Source organism: Mustela putorius, unplaced genomic scaffold (assembly GCF_011764305.1).
Source record: "Mustela putorius furo isolate JIRA1106 unplaced genomic scaffold, ASM1176430v1.1 tig00003836_pilon_pilon_pilon, whole genome shotgun sequence".
Classification (NCBI taxonomy): Eukaryota; Metazoa; Chordata; class Mammalia; order Carnivora; family Mustelidae; genus Mustela; species Mustela putorius.
Window position 1 is genome coordinate 35,529,456 of NW_025421989.1, and position 16,558 is coordinate 35,546,013.

At 37.9% G+C, this 16,558-nt stretch overlaps 1 protein-coding gene across 2 annotated transcripts in view; it reads right to left on the minus strand.

Moving 5' to 3' along the window:
• MED14 (mediator complex subunit 14) overlaps positions 1-16,558 on the minus strand; it is a 73,019-nt gene that overhangs the window by 37,783 nt on the left and 18,678 nt on the right. For both annotated transcript variants that reach the window (XM_045089469.1, XM_045089468.1), the window contains exons 9-12: positions 16,386-16,536; positions 15,465-15,576; positions 5,079-5,204; positions 3,102-3,180 (exon numbers count right to left, since the gene is read on the minus strand). In XM_045089469.1, the coding sequence (XP_044945404.1) occupies positions 3,102-3,180; positions 5,079-5,204; positions 15,465-15,576; positions 16,386-16,536 (468 nt within the window). The remainder of the gene's footprint in view (positions 1-3,101; positions 3,181-5,078; positions 5,205-15,464; positions 15,577-16,385; positions 16,537-16,558) is intronic.

The window sequence follows — 16,558 nt, forward strand, 5'->3', positions numbered from 1 at the left end:
TTTAGAAACTTTCCAGAGCAACATAACAATTACAACATCCACGCTCACGATCAGCAGGCTCGTCTTGTTGAACAAGGCACAGCCCAGTTCGGATGCTGCTGCATCTGTGCAGTGATCTGCATGTGGTAAAACTCTGTACTAGTCACATGCAGTAAAACCATGTCATAACATACAAAATTTTAAGGGTAGTTTGTCAACTATTACCCAGAAATGTATAAAGTCCTGAAAGTATTTTTTTTTTTTTCACGGAAAAACAACTTAAATTTATCTGCAACTTCACAGGATCAACTGCTACAACTGGCTACAAATGAAGAAATGAAGATAGATTCTGAAAATGCAACAATACTTGCTATGTTTTAGATAAAAGTTCAAAATGAATGTTCTGAACTTGCCAAAACTGCTTTCAAATCTCTACCTCCAGTCCCATTAACATGTGAGACTTTGTGAGACTGGGATCTCCATTATGTATGTTTTTAAAGAAAAACAGAAACAGTTAAGATATACACTATCTCCTGTGAGTAGCATCATCATCAACCCAATCTAGATTAGTTACAACACGCAAGAAACAAGCTCATCCGTCACATTAAAAAATTCTAAATACAAGATAATATTAATACAGTATAAATTCTAAATACATATAAGTGTGCATTTATATAAATTATAAATACAAGATAATCTTTTCAAAGTGCATATGGGATAGCCAGTGTTTGTTTTGATTTCAGGGAACAAAAAATCTGAACATTAAGAATGAATTTTCTGTATTAACTGCCTATATATACTGCCAATGAAAAATGTGTATACATTTCTTTATTTTTATATTGTTCATTCTGATTATGTTTACTGAGATATAATTTTGTCTGTTGGTTCTTAAAATAAAAAATTGGGGCTTATATTTTACATGTTTTTTTCGTTTCCTTTTTGTAGAATTTGTTTTCATTGCACATTATAAGAAAAGTAATCACATGAACAGATGCTCAACATCATCAGTCATTAGAAAAACAGAAATGAAAACAATGCAATACCTCGTTATACTCACTGGGATGCTTATGGTCAAAAACAGTGACAACTGTTGGCAAGGATGCAGGGTAATGGAACCCTTCAAATATTGTTGATGAGATTTTAACAAGGCACAGCTACTCTGGAAACTAGTTTGGCAGTTTCTTTAAAAAGTTAAACATAAATTTACTGTGTGACTCAGCAGTTCCATTCCTAGTGGAATGAAAATGTTATGTCCACACATAGACTGAAACATGAATATTCAAAACAGCATTATTCATAATAGCCAAAAACTGAAATAACCCAGGGGCGCCTGGGTGGCTCAACTGGTTAAGTGGGCGACTCTTGATTTCTGCTCAGGTCACGATCTCAGGATCATGAGACCGAGCCCCAAGTCAGGCTCCTGCTCAGTGAGGAGTATGCTTGAGATTATCTCTCTCCCTCTGGCCCTCCCCCTGCTTATGTGTAAGCTCTAAAATAAATAAATCTTAAAAAAAAAAAGTGAAACAACCCAAGTGTCCATCAATTTATGAATGGATAAACAAAATGCGGTACAAAGCCATATAATGGAGTATTATCCAGCCATATAAAGGAATTAAGCTTTGATACCCGCTACAAAATAGATAAACCTCAAACATTAAGTGAAATGATTTATGATTTCACTTATACAAAATGTCTAGAAGAAAAAAGATCTGTAAGAACAGAAAGTAGATTCATAGTTGCCTGGGGCTCAGGCCGGGAATGGGGGTTAACTATAAATGAACACCTTTCTGAGGTGATGAAAATGTTCCAAATGTTCAAAAAATTGGACTGTGATTATGGCTGCATAACTCAGTAAATTTACAAGTCATTGAATCATACACTTAAAATGGGTGAATTCTATGGTACAGAAATTGTACTTCAATAAAGTCATCTCAAAAAACACTCATGTCCCATGACAGATCAGAAAGCAACTGGGCATTACCTAAAGGTCATTTGAGAAGCACTACTGTAAGTGATAACTAGGAGAACCTTCTTACAAATTATGTGTTTAAGTACAGAGACACATTTGATAAGTTTAAGGCTTTGGGGACTTAGCTTTCTGGTTTTATGTTATATTTCTGCTAGCTAGGCTGCCACATAACCTTGAGTTACCTAAGATGTGAGTTATTAAGCACTTAAGTATTTAAACGTTATTTGTTTAGCCAAATACACAAAAATATGCTAAATCACTAAAAATTTTGGAATGCGTTACCCAGAGTAATGATTCATTTTTCATATACAATTAAACTAAGCAGCTATTCAAAAGGAGGCTCATAAAACATTATCTACTGGCATTAAAAATCACATCTTGTTAATAAAATCATTACTTGATTACAGTGAAGTCTTCAAATATTTATACAACTCAAAATGGCAAGAGGAGAAGGGGTAAGGCTAGATCACAAAACCAACAGATTTGTTTGAAGAGTCTAGCCCCCTGCCCCCTTCTCCATTTGCCAGTTTCAGTTTTGATCTCTGAAACTTATTTTTATCCCATGGAATTCTGTTCTATTAATTTTAAAAGAGAGTTTGTTAGAGTTGCCATAATGGCACCTCTGTGTACCAGGATGGTAATGAAACCTCACAGAATTATCTCTAGCTGCATTTCCAATGTTCTTTAGTTTAACAGTATGAAGCATTTAAAGGATTTTGAGACAGTATTGAATGACAGTATCAGAGAAGCAGAAACAACTATTCTGGAAGTGTCAGCTGGTAGATTCATACCATGAAGATTATCTGGGGTAAGAACAAGTAAGACTCTATTGCAGAGAACACTAGACTCAAAAAAATTCACTGTGTAAGTGATTTGTACAGTGCTTTTACAGAAGGAAATGTGGCAAAGAATGAAAAGTAAGAGTGTATCATGCCCTTCATACCTGTATTTGCTCTGGAGGGGAACTAGATACAAAACACTGCCATCTTGGCCCTATTCCAAGAGAATTTCAATTCCAAGTACCAAAAGGTACTCAAGTTTCATGTTATAAACATTAAGGACAGTGACTGATCAAGAGTAATGATGGAGAAGAAAATACACCATGTCAAAATAACTTTCCATTTTTAGTCTTGAGCTAAATAAATAAGCTTACTTCAGTTGTTGAATCCAAGGGATAATTCGTTTCATATCATCGTTCACAGACTTTTCCATGTCATCCAGTGTGGCCTGGTCTATAGAAAAAAGCACTTCATTAATTCACTGTTTACATGAGGCATAAAATATTTAGGTAGCCCAAAACTTACATGAAAATTATTGTTTTAGTCAAAAGTAGTATTATTTTTGAGTCAGAGAAAAACTAAACTGAGCACATCATTAGGCATAAATTTTAACCTAATTTGTTAACCCTCTTTAACATTTAAACAGAGATATAGATAAAGACAACTAATTAATAGCAAATGTACACTAGCAGGAAGAACAAGTAACAAACATATGAATTCTTTGCTTACACTTTAATACCCAAAACTCTTCGTGTAGTTAATTACTAATTTTCATTTACATGTATTTCAAATTCCTAGTATTACATAGTTTAGTAATACTATACAAAAACTAAAAAATGAAAAACCTATAAAACTACATTAACATGTTTACTTATTAAACACAAATGATTTTTGGCATAAGCAAGAGCTGTTGGCTTAAGGTCAGCTTGCTAAATGTCACTTAGAATTTTTAAGGACACCAAAATATGTTATAATAACATGTTGCACAAAAAGCAAAACATAAAATGATTTTAACCAAAGAAAAATATACAGAGAAATTAAGAAGAGCAAGCATTACAATGGAAATTTGTTATGTTGAAGCCCTAAACTCCTAACATGATGGTTTTCAGAGCTGGGGCCTTTGGGAGATAATTAGGTTTAGATGAGGTCACAAGGGTAAGACCAAGGTCATAATGTGATTGGTGTCTTAATAAGAAGAGACACCAGAGAGCTTGCTTGCTCTCCCTTCTGCTGCGTGATGATAGAGAGAAGGCCTACATCTCCAAGCCAGGAACAGAGCCCTCACCAGAACCCAACCACACTGGCAACCCGATCTTGGACTCCCACTCTCCCAAAGCTAACAAAATAAATTTCTATTGTTTCAGCAACCCTCTCTGTGGTTCTTTGTTATGGTAGGCTGAACTGAGCCAAACATATATCCCCTAAAGCAAGAATGACTGCTAATAGGTAATTATTTTGTTCCTTTCATTTTTACATGTTCATCTTCCTTATTTATGAATATGTATTATGTAAATAGTCAAGAAAACAGTTAAATAAAAAATTTTTTAAAGAATGAACAATCACGTTGTGCTTTGGGTCACAGTTAAAAAGGTAATTCCTAAGTATGCCACTTATCATTTAGCCAACATAAATGCAATGTGATTCAAAGTAATGAGACCAGCTTTCCATGAACAATTCATAGACAAATTTATCTTTATACAGTATAACAAGAAAACCTTTTACTTTTATCAATCTAGCTTAATATTAATTTCAAATGGTAAATGTGCTAATATGTGCAAGAACATTGTTCCATTAGCAATACAAAAACACTAAGTGCCAAGTAGTTCATCATTTCAGAACACCAACTTGGTAAGAGATGATGTTAGAAATCCAACATTAGTGTCTACTGTGTTTAGGACAGAAAAAAATAAAAACAAACAAACAAACAAAAAACACTCTTCTCCAGGATTCTGGACCCTAGGTCAACATTTAGATGCTTTACACTGTCATAAATTTGTTCATCAGCCATGAGTGACAACAGAATCCCCTGTAGTTGGTTCCACGTCACCCAACTATTAGCGGTAATATTGTTAATCTAAAAAACATCAGCCATCAACATTACTACTTTTACAAAAGAGAAACAACATGAATGCACTTCATATTGGGAGGTTTAATTTTTGATACAAGAAAATCCAAAGTAGACTTATAATTGGCCTCAAGGAACAGACGTCAGCCAGAGTTATTCCTTCTATATCTACTTTCTGCACTGCTAATACCACCCCTTCCAATACCTAATGGCAAAAAAATTTTAGTTAGCTTTTATTAAAACATTCTTCTTCACACTGAGTGACTGTTATCATTGAGTAACTTACCGAGTCCATAGAGCATCAACTGAAACATTCCAGAATGCAAGTCTACAAAAATGTGTAGACACTCTGAATTACCGCAGGGCTCCAGGATGGGAACAACAAGAGCTGGAAGTGCAGTCTCTATGGAAGCTGAACAGTTAGAATGAAAAAATCATATTTCTATCTGAATATTTTCCAGAAAAAATTATTTCTCAGTGAGTAGAAACAATGAACTATCAAACAATCCTGAATGTTAGAGGAAAAACACGATTTTGCAAAACTGGAATAGTACTATTACATCAATTAGTAGCTCAAAAGGAAGAATGTATTCCTCGAGGTGCCTTGAAATAAACATACCCCTCTCAGATACTACAGCAAGAAAAAAAAAAATCCCAAGATTCCTTAAAAAAGGTTAAAAGAGCTAGTGAAAACATAACTTCATCAGTGAGCTGAGTTCTAGTTTTACTTTCATTCAGTAATTATTAAGTAGTTAGTTTTTAAGGATATTTTTGATACAGTGAGAAGAAAATTGGTAAATAGAATAAATTTCATCTACGGCCTCAATATTTTCAATGCCATTCTTCATTAACAGAGGTTTTCTGGCAATTAGGGCCCATGTGTTTAAAAACAAAAAAAACACCTGAACTTGAAAACTATTAAGCATTATTGCTTATATAGGAAAAAAATTTTTTCCAGTTATTTATGTAACCTCATTTTCAAGTCACAGATGAAATAAGAACATAAGCAACTGTTAAACACCAATTCCCAAAGCTGCCAATATACTTGTTCTAGAGCTTTGTAGTTATTTCCACCAGGCCCAATTAACTCTTCCCTTAGTCCCACAAGCTGGCAAAACAAAACCCAGTAAAGGAACAAAGCCTTGAAAGCACAGAGCTACTTAGACTGAGGAGTTATAAAAGGAATATGCTCTTCTAGTTACCACGTTCCTCTAACGCTACAGCACAGAAGAAAAGGCAGGCAGTGAGGTGAGTGGTAATGTAGGCCCAGCCTTTCACCAGGTGACTTCTCTGTGCTACTTTGTTAAACAAGAACAATAACATCTTCCTGTCCATGGCATGGGTCCTTAGGAGGAAGAAATGACAAGTTTGTGAAGGTGCTTTAAAAAAACAAGGTGCTCAACAATGTACATTATCTGTAGTCCTTTAAGAAGCAAAGCAACAAACCAAAAGCTCTTACTAGGAATTTGCACAATAATTAAAATGGGTGAAGTTATCATTGGTGCTATCTATACAAAGAAATTATCAAACAAGTTAATAAAGCCAAAAATTAGCAGGAGACATATTTAAATCAGAAAATAAATTGCTTTTAAGTAAATCTACTATATATTTGTAAAGAAATGTTTAACACACAGAGCCAGCAGAGCTGTCACCTAAAACAAACACAAAAGAACAAAAAGGTACAAATTTCTTCTACAATATTTTGTAATTCAGAGCAGTGTGAGAACTTAGTTCAAATTATGTTTTGCTGAATTTACTGTTAATATAATAAAGAGTGCTTATAGATCTGAAGCAGGGTTGCTGATTTTTAACACATATCTGTACTGTTACAATTCCTAATGGATTAGAAACGTATTCTTTAAAGCAAAAAACCAGTTTTATTTTTGTGCGTGGTTCACAGCTTCCGAACTGCCCTTGATATCCTGATTCTGGCGCTGACACACTGCAACACAAGGGAGACTCCCCTGGCTTTCAAGAGACAGGAATGCTGCAAATGGGGCCACCTGGCAAGTGACCTTACATGCCTTGCACTGCCTTTTTTGACCTCTCCAAAGTTCTGCTTGCTCTCCCTTGAGACATTCCTCCCCACAATATGCGACCACACACTGCCATCTAGACTGTCCCAAACCTGCTGTCTATACATTTCCCCAGCCCTCCCTTGAAATGCTCCCTTGTCCAAACTACTCAATTCCCTGGTTTATTCCAGTGAAGAGTGGTAAGAAAAGCCAGGTGATTAAGGATGATTGCACTAAAAGATTCCAAGAACAGTCCTTGGTCCCAGTAAAGGATGTGACTAAAGCATGTTTTCCCATCACTAAAGGGATCAAGTAAGACTGCATGAAGAATACAAATGCATGAACACAAATTTAAAAACAAGTTAAAGCGTATGTTGTAAAATGGTGGGTCAGTAGGCCCTTTCCTGTAGCAGTCCTTATTTCTGATTCAAGCAGGTCTGAGGAGCCCAAGCCCACACGCAAGCACCTACCTCTCCTCTGAAACACAGTACAGCCTCCAAAACACTGTTCTCTCATACCCGGGACTCTATATGGATGTGCCGAACATGAAAACCACTGCTGGAGCACACTCCCACCAGTCAGAGATCTAGGAAGAGCCTGGACTAACATCACTGAGTTACAGAAGAGAATGGGGCCCAAAGAGTGCTACTTGCTCAAGAGCATGCAGCTCACCTCAGACCTTCTGGCCACCCAACCAATGAAATCTCTACAAAAAGGCACTAAAGAAAAATCTTTGCACCTTATATTAACAAGACACAAAACTATTCTTACATAAATACTTGGTTAGTCTATTTTTCAAAGTAACTTCAATATCCCCTGGGCAATCATACTGAGTTTTTAACTTACTACTACTACTACTACTACTACTGAGCCTTGTTTATGGCGGATACTAAAGTAAACCAGAGCCTATCAAAAGATCACAAAAAGGTTGTAGCAAATATTAACAAATTAAAAAAAAAAAAAGGTCACAAACCTTGATTCCTTGATTTTCTGCAATCCCAACAAATGAATTTTAGAATTTTACTATTAGGAAAAGTTAGGGGTGCCTGGGTGGCTCAGTGGGTTAAGCCTCTGCCTTTGGCTCAGGTCATAATCTCAGGGTCCTGGGATCGAGCCCCACATGGGGCTCTCAGCTCATCAGGGAGCCTGCTTCCCCCCCCGCCCAACCCCGCTCTTTCTGCCTGCCTCTCTGCCTACTTGTGATCTGTGTCAAATAAATAAATAAAATCTTTAAAAAAAATAAGATTGTAAAAATCCTGAGAAGTCTTGTTTACAAGGGTGCCAAGCAAAATGCAAAAACTGGTTTTTTCAACAAATGTCACTGAACAACTACATATCCCCAAACAAAAGAGAAGAGGTGGACCCCTACCTCACACCACATGCAAACGTAAACTCAAAAAGTAATCTGAATGTAAGAGCTAAAACTATGAAATAGAAGACAGATGAAAAGATGTGCAAGAATCATTGGGCAAAGGCAAATCAAAACTACAGTTCACACACACCAGGATGGCTAGAAACCAAAAGACAGTAAGTAACCTGTGCTGGTAAGTATGCAAAGAAACTGGAAGCCTCACAACACACTACCGGTGATGGAATTTTAAGGTTGTATTAAAGGTGTAAAAAGGTAAAACATAGAGTTACCATACGACCCAGCCCTTCCACTACTAGATATATGGCCAAGAGAAATGAAAACAGGTCCACACAAAAACCTGTACAAGAATGTTCAAAGCAGTGTTATTCATCATAGGAAAAAAAAAAGTGGAAGTGATGTGGGAAATAAAGGCAGAAGGAAATGTAGATAAAATTAAATGTCCTTATAACCTGCAGCCCACTGACAAATACTTGAGGGCAGGCAGAGTAGAACTTTCCTCCAGGAAGCCCCCCCACTATCATCTTAATGTTAAAGCCTTGTTACAGGGAAAAACCTCAGTTTGACAATAACAAGGCCTCAGTTTTCCTAGTCTTCTTTTAGCATATGAATATCCTTTTGAAACTTCCCTTATCTTTACTTGCCCCACCCCAAAGTATATCATCAGTTGACCTCACAGTCCTGGGGCAGCAGCTCCTTCTGCCCATGGGTCCCGCTCCCTGCTTTAATAACACCACCATTTTGCACCACAGACGTCTCAAGAATTCTTAGGCGTTGACTGCATCCCACCAAACAGACCAACAGTCAAACACTATGTTATCTGGAGAGCCAACGTGGGGCTTCATATCTTTTCATCTGGACTCTGAGCTTCGGGGCAGAATTGGTGAGAAGTTGGCTTTCCCTTTACCCTCATTTCAGGGGCTCTTCAAGGAGTACGGTCTTATTGGAACATTTTCAGGTCGAATGCTTAGGCTCCAATACTCTAGCCCATGGCTAATCTACAAAGAGGAGAAAGCCTGCCTTTTGGCTTCAAGTTAGCACAATGGCTGGAATGGTAATGAGACCCAGACACTTGATGCCCTCTCTTTATTCTTGCCTTCATACAAAGCTGTTTGTCTTTGGCCGCCTAAGTGACAAGCACGGCTACCAATCTTAAGACTCACGTGTGAGGTTTCCTCCTCACTGGTCGAATGTGATCCCTTCCCGCATCTCTGGTCTACCCACTTCTGGTGTTCATGAGACCTCCACTGGGAGCCAGCTAGAACCAGTATCCGACTGAATTAAAACCCAACTGGGGACCGTTTCCTAGGGAAGTTGGCTGTAAAGACTACATGTGCTGGAATGTCGCTTAGATCATGATGGATTTCTACCTTTATTGTTTTCTGTCAATATCCTCTAACTACTTAAGTTATAAAATTGGGTCCTTTCCTCTTGTAAAAACTTTTCTTCTATTTTCCATAGATTAAAAATGGCAGGTTCTTTGCGGCCTTCATGGTGAGGCAAGCCTAGGTGCAGTGTGACCTTTACTGAGGGGCCTTTGGGGCAAGGCAAGCCAAGGCTTCAGGGTAAGCCAAGGTGCAATGTGACCTTCAAGGCGGGGCCTTCAGAGCAAGCCAAGGTGCAGCGTGGCCTTCAGGGCAAGGCAAGCGAAGGTGTGGTATGGCCCTCACAATAATTCCTTCAGCAAGGCAAGCCAAAGCATGATGGGGCTTTCACGGCAACGTAAACTGGGTCCATACCAGCATATGGACCCACTGTAGTCTAGAATGCGATGGGGAAACGAGGGGAAGGCGGGCCTCCCTCCTACAGGGCCTTTATGGTGGCAGCGATCATAGTGATTTTGTTCAAGGGATGTCCTGCGTCGCTTTGACATCTAGATCCCACCTGGGAAGCAGGGGTAGGGGTAGGGTTTGATAATGAACCATCTCTCTTCAGTCCCCAAGAACTCTCCCTTGGGATACCTTTTAACTCACTAGAAACCACTCGGATTAAAACATTTAAGAAAGGTACTGTATGACCTCAGTAGGATCTATCAGTTAGATCTCTTCTGTAAGAAACAGCAAATAGATGAAAGTACCCTAAGTCATCCAGGCCTTCAGGGCTCTAAATCAGGACCTGGACCTAAGGACCTCTTGCAGAACGTGTTTGGTCATAACCAGACCAGTAAACTCCCTCCTGATATACTGGATGATAATTATCTACATAGGCCTCCTCTGAATAAACCCAGGTTTGGTAGAGGAAACATGGGCCATTCCTAGCAAAGGGGACTCTGACTCTTACTGTTCCTAATAGACCCAGGCTACTCTAGCATTACGTAGGGACTTCTCCCTCAATTCCCCGGTAAATGGATATAATCGGAACCAACTCTCTCTGGTTAGTCAACCTTGGAATGGGGACTTTAGAGAGCTGCCGAAAATCCCCTTGTTTCAGGGAAATTCCCTGTCTTCTGTGGCCTAACATGGACTGCCTATTTCCTTTTGTTGGTAGGAAAACATGGCATCCACGCCTCTGTTGGAGCTGATGAGCTCTAGAGTTGGGAACCCTTTTTTCTGCCTTCGGGCAGCACCTCGCCTCTTCTGCCTCCCCCTCCTCCTGTTTCTGTACCACCTTGAGTGCGTGCATAACTGGCCTCTGTACCACCCTAGGGGCCTCCTGTACCACTGGCTACTCCTCCTCCTCCCCTCACTATCATGGAGCAAAGAGCATCCCCTGGACTTAATACCACCCACTTGAGACTTCTCTGCCAGTTTCCAGGTAAAAAAGGACAATGGGGAACAAACTGACTTTTAAAAGAGGAGTCAGGTAGAATATAATCCAGTATTTAAACTTAAATTCGTTTAAAACCTGTTAAATTTAGCAGCATTAAAGGTAAAACTTTTATTCTACCAAGATTTATAGAAGGTCAAATAAGCTCCTGTTATCTCTGTTGCAATCTGTTAGCAAAAAGAGGACTTAAAATGGTTAACTGTCTCCAGCTTTCATGGGTAATTGTTAAGATACCTTTCAGTCTTTGGTAACCTGAAACTTTAAAGTTTTGCTTGGGTGAGTGAGACTGAATTCACTGGACATCTAGATATTTCCAAATAGGAAAAAAGTGCTAAAGCACTGATTACTGGATGTCAGTTTGTGTTTTGACTTCTTAGTACAGAGAAACTAGGGATATTTGGGTCAGTAAACATGCTTTGTGCTTAACTGATTCCTAAATTTGCTATCTAAAGAGTTTTTTTTTTTTTTAAGATTTTATTTATTTATTTGACAGAGAGAGGAGAGAGATCACAAGTAGGCAGAGAGAGGAAGGGAAGTAGGTTCCCTGCTGAGCAGAGAGCCTGATATGGGGCTCGATCCCAGGACTCTGGGATCATGACCTGAACCAAAAGCAGAGGCTTTAACCCACTGAGCCATCCAGGCGCCCGACAGTTCACAATTTGTTACTACTTAGCTTTCACTGGAGACTAAGGTTTCTAAGAGTTAAAATTCTGCTAAATGTAATCAAGACTGATGCAACTAAGGGAAGCAACTCTGAATGAAAAAGTTGCAGAAGGTTTGTTGTAGGGATATCTTTGGAAAAGAATTTTACAGATGGTCAGGGCAGACTAAGATTAAAATGAAGGGATTTTCTTCCCTCTTTTTTTTCTTTTAAAAAGATTTTATTTATTCAACAGAGAGGAAGATAGTGAGAGAGGGAATATAAGCAGGGGGAGTGGGAGAAGCAGGTTTCCCATGGAGCAGGGAGCCTGATGTGGGATTTGATCCCAGGACCCTAAAATCATGACCTAAGCCAAAGGCAGATGCTTAACCAACTGAGCCACCAGGTGCCTGGGACTTTTTCTTTAAATATTTTATTTATTTGAGAGACAGAGGGAACACGAGCAGGGGAGAGAAGCAGACTCCCTGCTGAGCAGGGAGCCCTGATGCTGGGCTCATCCCAGGACCCCAAGATCATGACCTGAACCAAAGGCAGACACTTAACCAAATGAGCCACCCAGGCACCCCACTTTTGAGGTTTCTTTTTTAAACAAACTTCCCAACCTTTAAATAGGAAACAAAGTCTCTTTGACTCGTTAGACCTTTTTATTTGGCATGTTAAGTTATTCTGGAAATGCTGTTAAATAATAAGCCTTAGGTTACATTTGGGTAAATGCTATAACCATTCTAGAGATGATATGCAGTTCTAAAGTTTTAGTATGTTCGGGTATAAGGTCATTACTTAATATTCTGATTACTGAACTAGTATGTGTCACAGAAATAACCAGATTTCCTTGCCAGCTATGTTGTAACCTCTCATCAAACCTTAACCATGTCCATTTTGAGTCTTTTTAAATTTATAGTTATTGTTCTTATTCTCTTGCAGAACGTGTTTCATCTTCAAGAAGATTCATAAAAAGGGCTTTTGACAAATACAGGTTTTTTAAATCTTTAAGATCATAAAAACTGAAATGGTTAAGAATTTCCAGAACTAACTAAACTGAGGATGATTATAGTTTATGACTCTTCTTTAAAACTTTGCTTGTTCTCTAGTAGTTGTACTTCTAGACTAAGTAAACTTTCTCTTATGATGTTTATGATATGAAAAATAAGATAAAATATTCCTCTGAATAAACAGAAGCCTTTAACTTTTCTCTCTACCTGAACCCTCTGGAACTCAAAAGGTCTCTGAAAGTATTCTCTCTTCCTTGGCAATTACAGTTATTTGTGTTAAGTTCAATAAGAATCTATTCTCCTTATTAACAGGACACCAGTGGAAACATTGGTTATTTTACCAAGGCTTTGACTGTAATGCCGTATTTGGGAGAGACATGCATAGACTCAGATATGACCAGACAGCTTTAAGGAACTAAGGTTGACTTTATGAAGCATGGAGCCCATAGAGCCCCTTGGAACTGTTAGCCTGACACCAACCTTACAGAGTTCCCAGCAGCCATACCAGGTGCATAAAGAATATCACTTCCTGCAGGTGCAGATATTTTGGGGATCTAAAGGAGATGAATTTGCCCAACTACAAGTATGGCAGGCAAGCACTTGGCTTGGCTTCTGGCCTAGAGAGGCTACTAAAAGTTAAACCTAGAGATTCCTTATAAAAAGTTCCAGCAAAGCAATTGTAAAAGATGTCTATGATCACTCACTATTCTTGCTGAGCTTATGTAAGTCATAAATAAGTCACAAATAAGTTTGTTAAAAATGGACTTGTTTTACAAACAAATTAGTCCCGATTTGGCTATCTCTGATTAAAAAGGAAAATATCTCAATAACATATCTTTGTAGATACTAGATTTTAAGCATTGAGACTCAAGAAAACTGGATTACTCTTTTAATAGCAGGGCTTCTCCAAATGAGGATTGCCCCAAAACAACCAATAGGATTAAGTCCTTTTGAGTTACTATATGAAAAACCTTTCTTCACTGTAAACCTATCAACAGATGAAGAATTTAACTGCTTTGTTAAATTATTCACTTGAGGCTGGGTTAATTCAAAAATCTCGAAATGAATATGCAAGCCATGTCATCCCTACACCTGATCTGACAGTCACTAGCAACCCATCCCATACAAATCCTGGAGGCAGGGTTTATTTAAAGAATTGGAAGGCTAATACAGCAGGGGATTTAACTACAAATGGAAGAGCCCCTACCAGGTTATTATGCACCAAAGATGTCTCAAGAATTTTTTGACTGTTGGCTCTGGACCCCACCGAACACAACAACATCCAAAACCTATGTGAAATGCAACTCCGTGAATGACGAATGCAGAAGCACAATGTGGTGTATCTGTACAATGGATTATTGGACCATAAAGATGAAGCACTGAAGCATGCTTTAACCATAGACAAACCTTAAAAACATTAGGTTAACAATATGCAGAAGACCACACGTTATATGACTTCATTTATCTGAAATGTCCAGAACAGGCAATTCTAAAGAGACAAAGTAAATTAGTGGCTGCCAGCGGCTGAAGGGAGGGGTTAACAGGAGAGTGACTGCTAATGGATACAGTGTTTCTTTGGAGAATAATTAAAATGTAGTAAAATTGGATTGTGGAGCTAGCTGTACAACTCTTGAATATATTAAAAACCACTGAATGAGTGAACTGTCTATGAATTTGATCTCAAAACTCATAAAAAAAGAAGAAAATGGGGGAGGGGATGTACGCTTTCTAACCCCAAAGAAAGTTTTGATTATACTTTCCAATCAAAAACTTTAGGTTTATATTGAACATCCTTGCTTGAGGGATTAAAATGGGGGTGGGTGGGGCATGAGGACTTCCACTGCATCTTACAATTAAAATTACCAAAACCCAAAAACTCTACTGTTAAGCCCCAATGGGATTAGTGAGCATGCCCCCTCACACAAGATCTAAGGCCAACACTTGCAGTTTTGTTTAAGTTAAGCTGCCCTTCCCCTTAGTCTTTAGTTTGTTTCAGACCCTCTTTTATACCTCTTTTCTTTCGCTTTTTTGGAAATGACTATTGTATTCTAAATACAAGTTTATTTTCCTGAATATCTTTCTTTCAGGCAGTATTTTTACCTAGCTCAGCAAAGTGGTACCAAAGAAGCTGCTTTTTTAAGCATAATGGACTGAGCTGGCTCTGTGATGATGAAAGGCAGTACCTTTGCTACCAGAACCATTAAAGACATATTTTTATGGCATTTCCTCTACACCAGCTCACTGAATTAAAGGCTGTTCACTGTGGGCACAAGGTAATCACAACCAAAAACAACTGGGGTAGGGAGAGTGAATATGCTCATTATGATACTGTGAACCTATTTCTAGAATGAAAGCACTGGCTTTCTAATTGACTGCCCCGCAAAGCTCTAAACATACTTACTAAGTAAGTAAACCAGAAGATATTGCATTTCGTGTGTATATATTCTGAATCCTGCTAATGTATTAGTAACTTTTTAAAAAGTCTTTAAAAAGACCAGGGATAAATTCTGCTTCCCTCAAAGAGGTGTATTTTATAAATAACATTGTAAGTATCTGCAAAGCTGCCTTATTCTTAGAAGACCTATAAGAAATAAGATTCATAGTAAGATGTTAAAATAACTTCCGTTTCAATAGGAAAAAAAGCTTTAAGAAGGTTCAATTATGCATACATTTCAGAAATAAGGCCAAGCTAAATAAGAAGAAAATAAGAGAAAAATTAGATCAAGCTTGGTAGATCACAAGTTCAAATGCAGAAATGCCCAACATCCACAAAATCAGGGAAAAAAGTCAGATTAAGAAAGATGCTTCATAAAAGTAGATACTAACATAAACAAAAGAAAGGCAGAAACGCCAGTTTAAAAGAACCTACAGTTTTCATTGGCATTGAAGCCTCGCAGAATGGCCTTCAGTTCCTGGAGCTTCTGATGAGCTCGTGCATGGACACTGTCAATCAGGAGCTTTTCTATTGATAAGTGATCAATCTGCATAAACAAGAATAACAGAATCATATGTGCAATGTAAACATATTGACTTTATAAGCCTGAGAGCAGATAATTGTGTTTTAAGATAGTTCCTTTTAGAATCACGCTGATTTTGTTTTTAAAGATTTATTTATTTGACACAGAGAGAGAGAGACAGGAGAGAGAATACAAGCAGGGGCGGGGGGGGGGGGAGAGGAAGAAGCAGGCTTCCCACTGAGCAGGGAGCCCAGTGTGGGTTTTGATCCCAGGACCCTGGGACCACGACCCCAGCTGAAGGCAGATGCCTAACAACTGAGCCACCCAGGAGCCCCGAATCACACTGATTTTTTAACCAGTAAAAGAAAGCAAGGTCCAAGTTAAAAAGAAATATATAGTATATGGTACTGGTAGCTTAAAGGCCACAGTTAACATTTTAGAAAGTATGTATCAAGATAGTAAATGTGTTGGTTATCAGTGGACAGCACTTCAATGTTATCATTCAATGTTAACATTCCCAATGTTAACATTCAATGTTATCAATGGCAGCAATTGAATGTTAACATTCAATGTTATCAATGGCAGCACTTCAGAATAAAATGGTGATCTGACCTAAGTTAAAAAATTTGAAAGAACATTTTAAAAATTACACATATGACATTAGTTATTTAAAAAAATGCAAAAGCATAACATTTGTTTAAAACAAATTTCATAAAGAGTTTTAGAAACAACTGGGTATTTTAAAGAATTTGTGTTAGAAGTTTAAGTATAAATATTTAGTTACATATATTCATTTAATCAAAATAATATTAAAATATATTGCGATCTTTTACCTTCATGGCCCTTTCTACTAATTTGGAATCAGAAGCTGGCAAAGGAGGATCATGAAAAATCTGTAAAGGCTTAGACACATCATTTTCATCGATTTTAATTGTAACTTTGTGAACAGATGCCGTCCCTGTTTTTCTCCCAAGAACCTGTTGACTAAAGAGAAAAAAAAAGAAAT